The 16,621-nt window shown below is 36.6% G+C and overlaps 1 protein-coding gene across 5 annotated transcripts in view; it reads right to left on the minus strand.

Annotated features, from left to right (window-relative positions):
• Positions 1 to 16,621, minus strand: part of ANKRD28 (ankyrin repeat domain 28) — a 197,312-nt gene that overhangs the window by 175,082 nt on the left and 5,609 nt on the right. For 2 of the 5 annotated variants that reach the window (XM_019435897.2, XM_019435841.2), the window contains exon 2: positions 12,262 to 12,369. The exons of the other annotated variants lie outside the window; for them this stretch is intronic. Coding sequence is in view for 1 of the 2 variants with exons in the window: in XM_019435841.2 (XP_019291386.1) it covers positions 12,262 to 12,263 (2 nt within the window). In the remaining variant the exon portion in view is untranslated. The remainder of the gene's footprint in view (positions 1 to 12,261; positions 12,370 to 16,621) is intronic. 5 annotated transcript variants of the gene reach the window in all.

The following is a 16,621-nucleotide window of genomic DNA, read 5'->3' on the forward strand; positions in this document are numbered from 1 at the left end:
ATTTGAGTGTCCACCATATATGCAAAGCATTACTATTAGGTAATGGGGATATGACAATAAATAACAGACAGATATGGTTCTTACTCTCTACAAGCTTGCATTCCAATATAGAGAGAGACAGACCATAAACATGTAAACAAATAAACAGAATTATTTCAGAAAATGCTACAGAGAAATAAAACAGTATAATGGGACCAATTTCCTGCATTCCCACCAATATTTGTCAAGATATTATCGAAGTATTGAATGTGATAGGTAAAAATGTTATTTTTGCATGCTAGTATTTAAGAAAGCCTGTGACATAATTATATGCCTAAACTCCTTGCTATGTGATTGGTGCTGGCCAAAACTGTGGCCCTTATTCTTTGGGAAATTATAAGCTCAGGACTAAACAGATAAGTTTCCTTGTAGTTTCAATTCTAACTTCCATCAGTTAAATGAAAACAGTATATTCGACTCTGGAAAAATATAGTTTATTGACTTTATGAGTAAGGAGAAAAAGAGCTCCTGCATTCCTAAAACCTACTGCAGGCAATAAGTGAGAGTAGTCCAGAAACAAGGTCGTCTCCTGCACAAGTTATTCAAAGGTGAAAACAAATTGACAAGTTGACAATCACAAGGATAGTTTAGAATAGAATCTGAGAAGACTGGAGAAGGGGACTTATTTTTCCTTTCATTTTATACTTCTGGAAAGAACTGGTAGCAAAAACCTAGAATGAATAAACTTTCTGCTCTTTAATTTTTCCTAACAAGTACTATATAAAAGAAAACTATATAGTGTGTGTGTGTGTGTGCACCAAATAAGAAAAAGATCAAGCACTTCCCTGTCATAGAAAAACTACTAAAAGATACAGCTTAGGTATACCCAGCTTTAAGAATAAAAAGAGAGAGAAGAAAAAAAAAAAAGGTCAGATCCCACAAGATGTTTCTATGTTTCAATATACACTCCATTCCATATACACAAAAGGTAAGCAATCTGTTCATCCTGTAACAGTGGTTCTCAAACTTTGTTTCACAAACTTCACAGACTGCTCCCATGGTTCCTACTCTACAAACTATATTACTCTGTCACAAATCCATAAATATTTTATGACTGCAAGGAAGTAGCTACTTGGATATAAACAGCATTTAATTGCTCAAAAGAACAAAGAAGGAATTCCAGAGAAAAAGGCAGATTTACTTTCCTCTTACAGCCCACGGTTTGTCACTGCCATCTCTAAACAAGCATTCAGAATCCAGTCTTTGCAAAGTCCTTTCCTCAAGGCTCAAGTATGACATAAGAATTCTACATAAAATCTTCCAATAGTTGCTCCCCACAGCTATAAGGTTCAAGTTCCATAGCTTAGAACATAAGATACTCCAAGAATTGACCCCTACATACTTCCCCACTCCAGCCTCATCTCCTGCCAACCTTTCTCAATCCTCACTCAACTAATACCAGTGTGTAAGATAAGGCATATGAGTCTCCAACTGAAAAGATGGGAGAGGGGCTCACTAATACTTACATGTATTCTTTGAAAGATATAGATGTAAGCCAAATACTAAAGGAAGTTATTCAGGATGAAAGGAAGTGATAACAGATAGTAATTCAGAATCCATATGAAAAATAAACATTGGCACAGATGATTACAAGTAAAGGAAAAATGGCTATAAATACATTAAAAATAAATGTTTTACTATATTGATTTAAAAAGTAACCGTATAAAACAATTATAAAATTGTATTATTAGGCTTATAACATATAAAGATGTAGCATCTCTGACAATAATAACACAAAAAGGAAAAAGGGAATGAAGCTACACTGGAGGAAGGAAATGACGCCAGAAGGTAACTCAAATCCACAAGAAGAAACAGAGATCAGAAATGGTAAACACAATGTGTAAAATACATTTACAAAAGACTATAAATATTTTACTCTTTTCTTCTCTTCTTTAAAAGACATACATTGTTGGGGCACCTGGGTGGCTCAGTTAAGTGTCCAACTTTGGCTCAGGTTATGATCTCACAGCTCCTGAGCCCAAGCCCCACGTCAGATTCTATGGTGACAGCTCAGAGACTGGAGCTTGCCTCCAATCGTGTCTCCTTCTCTCTCTGCTCCTCCCCCACACACATTCTGTCTCTCAAAAATAAACATTAAAAAAACCTTGAAAGACATACATTGTTAAAAAAAATAATAAAAACATAAAAGACATATATTGTTTAAAGCAATAATTAAAACACTGTATTGTCCACTTTATTACATAAGTGAACTTATTATATACTGAGCATCATTAGTATTAATCTGAAGTAGACTGTGATAAATTCTAAGGTATGCTGTAATCCCTAAAACAAACACTAAGAAAGGTATAAAATCATTATTGCAGTATATGCTAACTTGGATGTAAATTATGAGTATTTTTAAAAAAAGGATTGGGAAAAAAAAGGAAAGTATAATTTTAAAAAGTTATAAAATTTAAATGCTAAAAAGAAAACACAAAGGTGATAAAAGAGAAACAAAAAAAATACATGAGGTATACAAAAACCGAAAATCAAAATGGGAGATGCAAACCCAACTATTTCAAAAATAATATGAAACAGGAAAGGATTAAAGAGTCCATTAAAAAGACATATCTGTTACATGGATAAAAAAGCAATACCCAAATATATGCCATCTACAAGATACATTTTAGATTCAAAGGCACAACTATATTAAAAGGATGGAAAAAGATATAACATGCAAACAATAACATCAGAACTGGAGTAGCTCAAAAAATATCTGACAAAATAGACTTCAGTTAAAAAAAAAAAAAAAAAAAAAAAAAAAAAAAAAAAAAAGTTGCTTGAGACAAAGAGGGCTTTTTTTTTTCCAAAGAGGGTTATTTTATAATATTAAAAGCATCAATTTAACAGGAAGATATAGTAAATGTAAACATATTCACCTAACAAAATAACCCAAAATAAGGTAAGCAAAAAATGAAAGAGATGAAGGAAGAAATAGGCAATTAAACAATAGAACAAGTAAACAGGAAATCAGGAAGAATACTGAATTTAAACAACACTATTAACCAACTTGACCTTACCAACATATGTGGAAGGCTCTACCCAGCAACAGCAGAATTCACATTCTTCTCAAGCATGCACAGAACATTCTTTTTGATACATCATATGCTAGGTCCATAAAACAAATCTCAAATTTAAAAAATTGAAATGAAAATCAAAACCACAATGAAGTATCTCATACCAGTCAGAAAAGGCCAGTATCAAAAAGACAAGAGGGCACCTGGGTGGCTCAGTCAGTTAAGCTTCTGACTTCAACTCAGGTCATGATCTCATGGTTCACAGGTTTGAGCCCTGCATCAGGCTCTCTGGGGTCAGTGTGGAGGCTCTTAGGATCTTCTGTCCCCCTCTCACTCTACCCGTCCCCCCCCCCACTTGCTTTTGCAAGCCCATGCGTACAGGCTCTCTCTCTCACCCACACTCACAAATAAACAAACATTAAAAAAAAAAAGATGATAAAAAATAACCAGTTTGGGCAGGGATGTGGGGAAAAGGGAACTCTTGCACACTACTGATAGAAATGTAAATTGGTGCACCCACTGTGGAAAAGAGAATGGAAGTTCCTCAAAAAATTTAAACAGAAATACCACAGGATCCAGTAATTCCATTACTGGGTATTTACCCCCCTCAAAATGAAAACACTAACCTGAAAAGACATACACACCCCTGTTTTTATTGCTGCATTATTTACAGTAACCAAGATACGGAAGTAACCTAGGATAAAGAAGATGTGGCATATATACAAAATGGAATATTACTCAGCCATAAAAAGAGTAAGATCTTGTCATTTGTGACAACATGGATGGATCTAGAGTGTGTTATACAAGGTGAAATAAGTCAAAGACAAATACTATATGATTTCATTGTATGTGGAATCTCAAACAAAGAAACAGAAACAAGAAACAGACTCATGAATACAGAGAACAAAGTGATGGATGCCAAAGGGAATGGGGGATGGGCACAATAGGTAAAGAGGACTGAGAAGTACAGACTTCCAGTTATAAAAGAAGTCACAGAAATAAAAAAATTCAGCATAGGGAAAATAGTCAATAACACTATAATAATGTTGTATAGTGAAAGATGGTGACCACACTTAACACGGTGAGCACTGAGTTACGTATAGAATTTTTATTTATTTATTTTTTTAATTTTTTTAATGTTTATTTTTGAGACAGAGAAAGACAGCATGAATGGGGAAGGGTCAGAGAGAGAGGGAGACACAGAATCTGAAACAGGCTCTGGACTCTGAGCTTTCAGCACAGAGCCCGACGTGGGGCTCAAACTCACGGACCGCAAGATCATGACCTGAGCCGAAGTTGGACGCTTAACCAACTGAGCCACCCAGGCGCCCCCGTATAGAATTTTTAAATCACAATGTTGTATACCTGAAATTAATAGAATACTATATGTCAACTATACTTCAATAATAAAAATTTTTTTAAAAAGTATGTAACTTATCTTACTCATTATTCTGGTATGGATTATAATTCAAATAATGATGTTGCATTTCTTAGTTAAATAAATTGTTATAAAAATGTGGGAAAAAATGATATGAAGAATACAAAAAATATTCCTCAATCACAATGGAATTAGAAAAAAAAAGAGAAAGAAACTTGGGAAATCCATAAATGTCTGGATATTAAATGAAACACTTTTTTTAATTTTTTTTTTAACGTTTATTTATTTTTGAGACAGAGAGAGACACAGCATGAACGGGGGAGGGTCAGAGAGAGAGGAAGACACAGAATCCGAAACAGGCTCCAGGCTCTGAGCTGTCAGCACAGAGCCCGACGCGAGGCTCAAACTCACGTACCGCGAGATCATGACCTGAGCCAAAGTCGGACGCTCAACCGACTGAGCCACCCAGGCGCCCCTAAATGAGACACTTCTAAATAACCTACAGGTCAAAGACAAAAATCTCAAGATTCTAAGCTAAATGAAAACAAAAACAAAACAGGGGCGCCTGGGTGGCTCAGTCAGGTAAGCATCCGACTTCAGCTGAGGTCATGATCATACAGCTCAGCTTGTGAGTTCAAGCCCAGTCAGGTCTGTGTTGACAGTTCAGAGCCTGAAGCCTGCTTCAGACTCTCTGTCTCCCCCTCTCTACCCTACTTCCACTTGTGCTCTGTCTGTCTCTCTCTCTCTCAAAAATAAACATTAAAAAATTTTTAATAAAAAAAAAATATATCAAAACTCCTAGGAAGTTTACAGCTGCACACAGCAATATTAGAAAGACCTCAAGTAAGCTTCCATCTTAAGAAATTAGAAAAAAAGCAAACCAAACCCAAAACAAGCAGAAGGAAAGAAACTGTAAATATTAGAAGGAAAATCAATACCATAGAAAAGATAAAAATCAAAACCCAAAATTGGTTCTTTGAAAAGACAAACAAAATTAACAAACCTTTAGCTAGGCTGACCAGTTAAAGAATGGAGACAAATAACTAAAGTCAGACATGAAAAGGGGTACAAAACTATCAACCTCAGGTAAATTAAAAAGTTTATAAAGGAATACTATGAACAACTCTATGCCAAATTAGATAAAATGAGCAAATTCCCTAAAAAAACACAAATTACCTAAACTTAAAAATAAAAAATCTGAATAGACCTACAAGACTGAATTAGTAATTTAAAAGCTTACCACAAAGAAAAGTTCTTGCCTACACAACTTCATGACTGAATTATGTCAAATATTTAAATTAAAAATTATACTAGTCCTTCACAAACTCTTCTAAAAAAAGTTCCTAAATCTTTGGAATTTCCAGTGCTGTGAGCTATAAGTCTTTTGTTATGTTAAGTGACTTTTGGAAACCACCTCAAGATAACCAACCAAGGTGATCAGAGGGTTTGTAACTTTCAGTCCACCAGCATCTCTACCCCTACCCCTGACTTCTAGGGAGGAGAGAGGGGCTGGAAATTCAATCATCAATGATTTAGTCAATTGTGCCCATGTAACAAAGCCTCCATTAAAAGCCAAAAGGATGGGGTTCAGAGAGCTTCTAAGTTGGTGAACACATTAAGATTGGGGGAGAGTGGCATACCCAGAGAGCACAGAGGCTCCATGCCCCTTCCCACATACCTTGCCCTATGCATCTCTTCCATCTGGCTGTTTCTTAGTTATATCCTTTTGTAATAAACCAGTAATCTAGCTAGTAAAATGTTTCTTTGAGTTCTGTGAGCCACTCTAACAAATTACTTGGGAACTTACAATTTATAGTCAGTCAGAAGCACAGGTGATAACCTGGATTTGCAACTGCCATCAGTAGGGGAAGGGGGGGGGGGGCGTCTTGTGGGACTAAGTCCTTAACCTATGGAATCTGATGCTTTCTCCAGGTCAACAGTGTCAAAATTGAGTTGAATTGTAGGACACCCATCTGGTGTCATTAGTGTGACAAGTGTGGTAATGGTATGAGAATAAGAGAGCAACACTAGGAGAAGAACTGATGTTTTCCAAAACAGGTATCTTTTTGGGTGATGGAAATGTTCTAAAACTGGATTGTGGTGCTGAGTGCAAACTCTTTAAATTTACTAAAAGAACTGAACTGTGCTCTTAAAACAGATGAATTTTATAGTATGTAAATTATACCTTAAAATTGTTTTTAAAAAAGGAACCACTGGTCTAACCAATTGCCAGGTCCTTGAATCCAACTTGAAAGGTTGATCAGCCACACAGGATCCTTACTATAGACAACAGAACAAAAAATGACTGAATTATAGCTGGAGAGAACTGAATTGGGTAAAAAGGAAGATTTCCCAACAGGGTGCTTAGGGACACAGGAATGTGGAACCAATGACAATTATACAAAATCAGCACATTTTACAATCAATGTGGTTCAGAGAGAAGACTACCTGAAGGGTGGGTCAGATTTGTCTCCAGGAATAATAATAAAAGGATACTCTTTCTAAAACATTACATGTAATTAACCTTAACAAAGGACAATGAAAAGGAAAATGTTTTCACTATTCTAATCAAAAAATTTCAACTCAAATGACCTTGACTTACTGCTTTACAATGAAGTAAGCAATATTTTAAAAGTTATATTATAACATATGGCATACTCAAACATAAGTAACACTTGTTAAGGCCGAATTCTACAAGGGGTATTGCTTACTTGGTTTTGCACAATCTGAGTATTAGAATCTTGATTAACAGGTAGTGTCCATCCAGACACCAATATATAGCAATGTGTGAGAGCAGGGAGAGAAAGTGAAAAAATATGAAAAAATAAGAAATAATACATTTAAATCACAGATGAGGATATGACTAGGATTACAGCAGAAAAAAATGCTCTGAGAAAGAAAAACGTATATTCATTTCTCTCAGCCAAAATAAGAAAAAGAAGATAGAGGGGAAAAAGCAAAGTGCAGAAATAAAGCATGTGCAATAAGGAAGGAGATCCATAAGAAAGCTTCCATGGGTAAGGAGACTTCTCTTAGTAAATTAGGAGACACAACTATGTGTTAAAATGGAGAAGTTAGAAATGAAGATTAATGGACACAGAAAAGAAATGATAAGGATTAAGCAGCTTTGAAGGTGCAACTGAAGTTAGATATCAGCAAACTGGAGTGTATTCAACTTGGGTTCCTTACTTTCCTCACCAATTTTAGTGGTCCCAAAGCTAAAATAAGAGAATATATATTGTAGAAGTAATTGATTAGTTGACTGAGAAAGTCAAGGGAATACAGGAATTTAAGTTGTTTGGTTAAGAGATCATTAATTGAGCTACTACATACTACATGCTTTATCAACATACCCACAATTCTCACAATTAAATGAAGATATCGCCATGCCATTTTACTTCATTCAGAAAGTAGAAACAACCCAATACAGCAATAAAAAGAAATGAACTTCTGATACGTGCTACAGTATGAATGAACTTGAAAACCTTATAAATGAAAGAAGCCAATCATAACAGATAACATATTTTATGACTCTATTTATATCAAGTGTCCAGAATAAGCAAATGCATATAAACAGAAAGGAGATTAGTGGTTGCCTAAGACTAAGGGAAGGGCAGGGCAGGGGGAAGGGAGTAGGTGGGGATTTAGGAGGAATGGGGTGACTGCTGGGTATAGGGCTTCTTTCTGAGGCGACAAAAATGTTAAAAAATTAAGACTACAGTGATGGTTGCACAACCCTGTGAATTTACTTAAAAAAAAAGAAAGAAAAAACAACACTGCTCTGTATATTTTAAATGGGTGTATTTTGTGGTATGTCAATTATATCTCAAAAAAGATGTTAAAACAACCAACCAACCAAACTCAGGCTCAGATTTAGCTTCTTTGCCCGAGGTCATCACACAGTAAGACAAAGGTAGAGCTGCCCAGATCACTCAAGCCAAAGTCATCTTCAGTACAATAGTAGCTACCATTTAGCAAATACTAACTATGTATTAGAGTTTTTATACACTCTCATCTTAATTCATTAACTCTGTGAGACAGACACTATTATCTCCCTTTTTAGGTGAGAAAGCTCAAATTCAAGTGAAATAACTGGCCCAAGGTCACAGAGGTGATAAATTAATGAGCCAGAATTAAAAGCATGTATTCTACCATTTCAGACATTCAATTAAGATTATCATCAGTGTTTGCCATATCCATGCATGGTGACATCCACTATTATTTACTTAACATTTTTCTTAAAGTCATTTGCTTCCCTTGCCTGACACAGCTGCAGGGAAGAATGGAGCTACAAGGTAAAAGGTGACACTGGGGCTAAAGACAGGAGTATAAAACCTAGAGGACAGGACATAAGACTGACATGATAACAGCATTAAGGGAAGAAACTGCAGGGAAAGTTCCCACTGAGAAACAAGGCTTGCTGAGGAAAGGATCCAGCCTGAGAAGGGTGTGGGAGGGGGAAAAATGGACAAGTTGTAAAAGGCAGAAGACAGACGAAGAGGAAGAGACTGTAAGTTTGTAGTTGAGGTTCAAGAGGCAGGGTCAAAAAGGATTAAAAGAAAGGAGGTAGAGGTGGAAAAACAGAAATGAAAGCAGCAAGATGGTTAGGAATGGGGGGATAGTTGAAGGGAGGAGGGAAGCGTGTTGAAGAGGACAAAATGAAACCTACAGAACAGTTACCATGAAAGGCTGCAATGGAGTGAGCTGGGAGATTTCCGAATAGGCAAGAGGAAAGTGAGAACGAAGCAGGATACCAGGAAATACTCATGAGTCTGGATTGGAACCAAGGAAGCATCAGTCAACATCTGGCAATCAAAGTAGACAGGTCACCCACAATAAATCTCAAGTAAAAGTTGTCCCATGCTTCAGAAAACACTACCCTAACCAGTACTGCTCAAACCAGGAGGTCAAAGCTTCTCATTAGGCCAGTTTGTGGCCAAATCAAACCCAGTGGACTAGGTAAAGCAGGTTCCAATACAGCAAAGCTCAGGTTCACTAGGGTGAGGAAGTAAGAGAACCAACAACGAAAGAAGCTGCTGTAGTCAGAGAAAAGAAATTCCATGTTCAAAACTGTGGCTCCAAGATGCTGAAGAAACTACAAGGTGAGCTGGTAAAAAAGTTCATTTGACTTCACAATGGAATGTTATAGTCTAATAGAAGTCTTAAAAAGTAGAAATTGCTGGTAAGGAAAAGAAAATACAAATAGGTTGTTTAGTGACATTTTAAAAGCAGTAATTCAACAGCCAAAACAAAGGAGTTTCTAAAGCCAATAATGCACCAGGACATCCAAAATAATCCATGTGTTACTGACCATCTATAATAGCTGAACAGCCAGTATGTCTAAACTTAAGGTGATATATACAATTTCAGCTTTATGGTAAAAGATAAACTGAAGGATAATTTGTTTTATTAACAGACTCTATATTTAAAGTAATTTACCCTAAGTTTCATTAAAATAGAAAAGTTACTCTCTTAAAAAAATTTTTTAATGTTTATTTATTTTGAGAGAGAGTGTGTGTGTGTGAACAGAGGAGAGGCAGAGAGAGAGGGAGAGACAGAGAATCCCAGGCAGGCTCCACACTTTCAGCGCAGAGCCCGATGTGGGGTTCGAACCCAAGAACCATGAGATCATGACCTGAGCCAAAATCAAGAGTCAGACGCTGAACTGACTGAGCCACCCAGGTGCCTTGAAAAGTTGCTCACTATTAAATGAGTGGATTAACCATTATTTAACATGTATACAATGTTCCAGAACATTTCTATAGTACATCTATACTGTATTCACTTACACCTTTTGATGTTTCTAAATTGGGAAATACTCCTACCAGGTTCCTTCTCCCTGTCCCTGCTACAGTATCAAATGAGAAGGTCTGAAAGGTTATAGCCCTTTGGCTTCATCTATTGAAGTCCTTTGATTTCAGACATCTTCTCTGTATGAATCATTCAAGCTCTAACAGACATGCTAGTTGTTAACTACCTGCCCATACCTTGGATTAGGCTACTTATTGGATCTACATGATAAATACTACATATGCTATTCCGATCTATTCATCTGATTTCAACTCCACTGCTCACTCCTGATGCTGCAGTTTGCTTTTACATCCCTTAAAAACCAGGTGTTTTCAACCCTCAAGTTCAACTCCTTTTCTTCAGGACGTGGTCGTTGCTTGCCTAGCTGTTTTTAGTTCTCCCAGAGACACTCTTCTCACCCTTGGCATGACCCAGTGTAACACTTTGGAACTACACACTGCCTAGCATGTAAGCTTTCAAAAACTGGAGGAAGTCTCTCACCATTCAGAGAACTAGTCAATATAGAAGGCTCTTGTTTACCTATTTACACACACACACACACACACACACACTCTTTCAAAGTCCTGTTTGAATTATCTGACTTTTTCCTAATTTACACTAATAAGAATACAACACTAATAGTAAGTAGGTCCTTTCTGACTTTCACCATTTCTAATCAGAAAGTTCCCTCAAAAAGACAACATATAGTATTTCTTTAAGAACAAGACAAAGCAAAAAACAACAACAAAAAAAAACAACTTTAGTTAACTCCAGGAAAAGTTTAACAATATAATCTGCATCAAGACTAAGATTTGCAGTTCTCTAAATAAAGTATTCTATTCTTTCCTGGTGGTAGAGATTAAGAAAATATATATACACATGGGGTGCCTGGATGGCTCAGTCTAAGGTTAAGCATCTGGCTCTTGGTCGCAGCTCAGATCAGGATCTCACAGTTTCATGGGTTCAAGCCCCGAGTCAGGCTCTGCACTGGCAGTGTGGAGGCTTCTTGGGATTCTCTCTCTCCCTCTTTTCTTTCCCTGCCCCTACCATATTCACACTGTCTCTCTCTCAAACTAAATAAACTTAAAAAGAAAGAAAGAAAGAAGAAAGAAAGAAAGAAAGAAAGAAAGAAAGAAAGAAAGAAGAAAAGAAAAGGGCACCTGGGTGGGTGGCTCACTCAGTTAAGCATCTGACTTTGGCTCAGGTCATATCTCGCAATTCAGGAGTTCAAGCCCTGCATGGGCTCTGTGCTGACCACTTAGAACCTGGAGCTTGCTTCAGATTCTGTGTCTCCCTCTCTCTGCCCCTCCCCTGCTCACACTCTGTCTCTCTTTCTCTCAAAAACTGACAAACATTAAAGAAAATTGAAAAAAAAAAGGAAAGAAAAAATATACACTCAAATAAAATACCCACATGTAACACAAACCTACCAAAATTGACTTGTATTATTTGTTCCTCTAAAAGGATATTTTATATAGGCTATGTATGGCTCTTATCTACCAACAAGAAGAGAGAACAAGATTACAAAAGGAACATGGGTAAACAAAATCCCATTAAAATAACTTTGAGGACCCCCAACTCCACAACTGGGTTCAATCTGCTGTTTCTCCCTTGATGCTCTCAAAGCACACGTAAGATAATTGCCCTTATCTAATTCCATCTTATCCCATACTAGAAGACAGAGACCATGTTTTATACACAGCTGTATCCCTAGTATCAAGGGCCAGCACATAGCAGGCATACAAATGTTTGTTAGATAATAAAATAATCAGGATGTTAATTATAATCATTTCCATGAAAATTTTTACCAAGAAAACACAATATTAATGTATAAGGTCTGGAAGTCAATAGCTGAAGACTAACTTACCATATAAATGAGTTTTAAAATGCAAAACAGTATAAACCAAGGGCAATGGATCCCAAAACAGAATTTGTGGTTAATAAGCTAAGGAGGTATACTGACTAAAGTAACAATGGATGTTATAATAGATAAATCCCAAAGTGTGACATAATAGCTTATTTTTATTTCATGCTTACATGAAGTCCAAAAATCCATGTTAATGATCAGCTGTGGGCATGAGGAGGCTGGAGATGACCCAGGCTGACAGAAGTTCAGCATCCTTGGACCCATCAATTCCAAAGTTGCTTTGGCAGACAACACCCAGCCAGCAGGAGAGAGGAGAAGAGAGAAGAGAGGATTGTTCAAGAAAGGTTTGTATTTGCCAGGTCTGAAGAAACACTCAACACTTCTGCTTAATTTCCTATGGCCATATCTCAATCATATGGCCATCCCAAATGCAAGAGGGGCTGGAAAATATAAGTTAGCTGGGATCCAAGAGAAAAGGAAACAAGCTTGGTGAAGAGCAAACCACTCTTTTTACCTTAAGAGGTTTTACAATATAGATTCTGGGACATTACCCCAGGTGATTCTTATTCAGTATGTCTAGTAGGACACTAAAATCCTGTATTAAAGCTGGCCAACTGATTTTGATGTATGCCCAACTTAGGAATTACTGGCTTAGGAAGTAAACAAATTGGGGCAAATAGGAAAAATATTTCCACGGAAAGTTTACAACAATGTGCTGGATAAAAAGAAACCTGAAAAGTGATGAAAAAATCGAGACTTTGTGCCTAAGAGAACAACACAGGTACAACTTGGGAAATTCCTCCCTCCTCTGGCCTGTGATCAGTCTCTCAAGGCTCTCTTCCTAACTCTGGTAGCTTCTTCTCAGGCTTCCTTTCCTCCACGCATTCCATATTCCCCATTATACTCTCCTAGGCCATGAACTTTTCCCATTAAGTGATCTCATTCACCTCTATTACTACTGAAAACACTTTTCTCTGAGCCCAGCCTCACATTTAACTGCCTCCTATAACAACTTTCCCAATTAACTGTTCTACTAGGACCTAAACGTATATAAAACTGAATTCATCTCACCCTCAAGCCAACTCCTCTTCTTGCATACCCTACCCACGTAGGCTCCCTAGTCAAAACCCTATGAATCAGACAAGTTGGACTTCATAATTAAAAGCTTTTGTGCTTCAAAGAATACTAACAAGCAAGCAGAAAGACAGCCTACAGAATGGGAGAAATTTTTTGCAAATCATATATCTGATAAGGGACTTGTATCTAAAATATTTAAAGAACTCCAACTCAACAATAAAAAGACAAATAGCCCAATTTAAAAAACTGGGCAAAGGCTATGATGAAAAGATGCCCAACATTATTAGCCATCAGGGAAATACAAATCAAAACCACAAGGAGATACCATGACTAAACAATGAAAGAAGATAAACAATAATAAGCATTATTGAGGATATGGAGAAACTGGAACCCTCATGCACTGCTGGTGGGAATGTAAAATGGTGCAGCCACTCTTGGAAAATGGTCTGGCAGTTCCTTAAAAGGCTATAGAGTTCCCATATGACCCAACTAGTCCATTCTAAGCACCAAGAGAAATGAAAACTTTTGTCCACATAAAAACATTTGTACACAAATGTTCTCGCAGTATCATTCATACTAGCCAAAAAGTGAGAATAATCCAAGTGCCTATTAACTACTGAATGGATAGGTAAAACGTGGTATGATACAATGTAATATTATATTATTCAGCAATAAAAATACTGACACATGCTACAATACAGATGAGCCTTACAAATATGCTAACTAAAATAGGTAAATATATAGAGACAGAAAATAGACAGACTAGCAGTTGTCTATGGCTACGAAGGATGGGGGGGTTGAGGGAATGATAGTTTAGGGATAAGAGGTTTCTTTTCAGTATGACTAGAAATGATCTAAAATTGATTGAGGTGATGCTTATACAGCTCTGTGAATATACTAAAAATCACCGAACTGTACAACTTAAATTGGTGTGAATTATATTGCAGTAAAGCTGTTTAAAAAAGAAAAGGCTATCAAACTTTTTAATCCAGAAAATGATGCAAGAGAAAAGGCTGCCTCTCCAGACTAATTTATACTTCCTATTATAAGATACAAAGCGGGGGGGGGGGGGGGGGGGGGGGGGGGGGGGCTGGTACCTTAGGTAACAAGAAATAAAGTTAAATGTAGTAATAAACTATAATAATTCTCATTCTAGGCTTCTGAACAAGTAGATATTTCATAAGCAACTGCTTTCTGATTTTCCTTTTTAAATATTTTAACTGTCACATGCTGTATGTTTTAATATTATCTGTGTTCTTAAATCCTTAAGAGTAGAAAAGATATACCTTTAAGTTTATAATAAATTTAAATAAACCATCACCAATTAAGAAGTTGAACTTAAATTTACTAGGCAAAGTGAACTTTTCACTAAAGTTGTGGGAGTAGTAGTTCTACCCAGACTTTGCCTTGCATGCCAATCAGTATACACAGAGAAGAATTCTTCATTCTTTTCAATTTTAATGTTAATTTTTGTTTTTAAAGAGAGAGTGAGCATGCACACAAGTGGGGGGAGGGGTTGAGGGAAAGAGAGAGAGAATCCCAAGCAAGCTCCACGCTCAGCCTGACACAAGGCTCAATCACCCAAACCTGGGATCATGACTTGAGCCAAAATCAAGAGTTGTATACTCAACCGACTGAGCCACCCAGGTGCATCCAGAAGAATCCTTTTTTAAAAAACCAGTATCATATAAGGAAGGTGGATGAATCACTTAACTAAGAACTGGGACCAAGGAGCAGGAGTAGAAATTAAACTTGAAGTATTTGAGTACCTTTAACCATTGTATACCAATGTACCGTTACATTTTAAAACATTACTGGTTAAAGTAACTGGAGATTTCATTAATATTTGCTTTAAATGAGAAGCACTGTATAACTATATGATTCAGTATCACTGTGTGTGTTTGATTGAACTGTCCACAGAATACAATCTCCAGAACAAAAAGACTTTACCCTAATATATTCTTCCCAGGCACAAAACTGTCTCCATGAGCGTCTCACTTCAACCCAGGCTGAGTGTATTCACTGAATACTAATTTTACATTAGACTAGAAAAATAAAAAGGAAATAAGATACAATACTGGAAAGAAAACCTAATACAACCCAAATTTAACCACTTGGATTATCTGCTCTTTTTTACTACCATAATCAACATTAATTGCATTTTCATATTTAATTTACCCTAGTGGAACTATGCAACAAAAAACTGTCAGGTGTCATATAAGACACTCTTAATTGTATACTTAAGTGAGCCATTAATATAGCTATGAGGATCCTTTAAAGATATACTCATTCCCATTCAAACTTCTGCTTATTACTTAATGTGCTTGGCTTGCACTAAAATGTTTTACATATGTTCTGAATGATAGCAGTAGCCACCTAACTGGTCTTGGGTGTTCCTGTTTGTCTTCTGTAATCCACTCTTCTAAAACCCATAACATAGTGGCTATTTAACTTGTGGGTGTTGTGGACTCCTCACAGGTTCTAATAAAAGTTATGACACCTCTTAAGTACATATATGCATATTCCTCCAGAAGCCCTTCACAGACCTTAGATTAAGAAAGCCCACCTATTAGAACTTCCCTCAACTACCAATCAAGTCCAAACTTCTTAATATCTTGTATTCAAAGTACTTCACAATGTAGTCACTGTTAGTTTAGCTGATCTATCTCCCATCCTTTCCAACTACCCACACCAATCAGATCTATCTCCTCAGTACCCCAGCATAGATAGATATACTGTATTCTTTTTTTGGCCTGTCTTCATAGCTCTCTCTTGTTGCTTTCCTTCAAAGTATTTGCTTTCAACAAATCCTTCCTGTGACCCTTGCCATAAAAGTTTCCTTCCACCTACAACCAGATCACCTGATCCTTTCTGAATTCTGAAACATGTTATCTACATCTTTTATGTTCTACAACTTTACATGTTCTATTACTGTACAAGGCATCAAAAACCCAGTAAACACAAGAAACACTTACTTTTTAACTGTTAGATACATGTCCAAATAACATGCTCCATATGCTTTCTTCAACCTCTACAAACCCTTTCAGGTGAAGTGTTTCAGATACTGTGCATTTATGTATCATTTCTCCTTTTCTAGCCAATAAGACTTTTAAGGGCAGAGATGGTGGCTACTGTACCTTTGTGTGCCCCAAAGTCTCCAACACAAAGCAAGGGAACACTCAATAGAGAATACTTGGATATATAAGCATTCAGTGTTTTTCATGCATTTCACATATTCTGTACCCCTAATTATAAGTTTTTTTTAGGATCTTTTTTTTTCTACTGAAAGGTCAAAAAATGCTCTACCCTAAGTAGATACTTGATCAAGTGAGAGCATACTAACTATCCAAAACAGCAGTCAAATTATTCTCACCCATTCAATATCTATTTATTGATATATGCTAACCCTGCTCAAAAAAAAAACAAAAAAAAAAACCCTTCAACATAACAAGA

Source organism: Panthera pardus, unplaced genomic scaffold, assembly GCF_024362965.1.
Source record: "Panthera pardus isolate Hobbes unplaced genomic scaffold, ASM2436296v1 HiC_scaffold_16, whole genome shotgun sequence".
Classification (NCBI taxonomy): domain Eukaryota; kingdom Metazoa; phylum Chordata; class Mammalia; order Carnivora; family Felidae; genus Panthera; species Panthera pardus.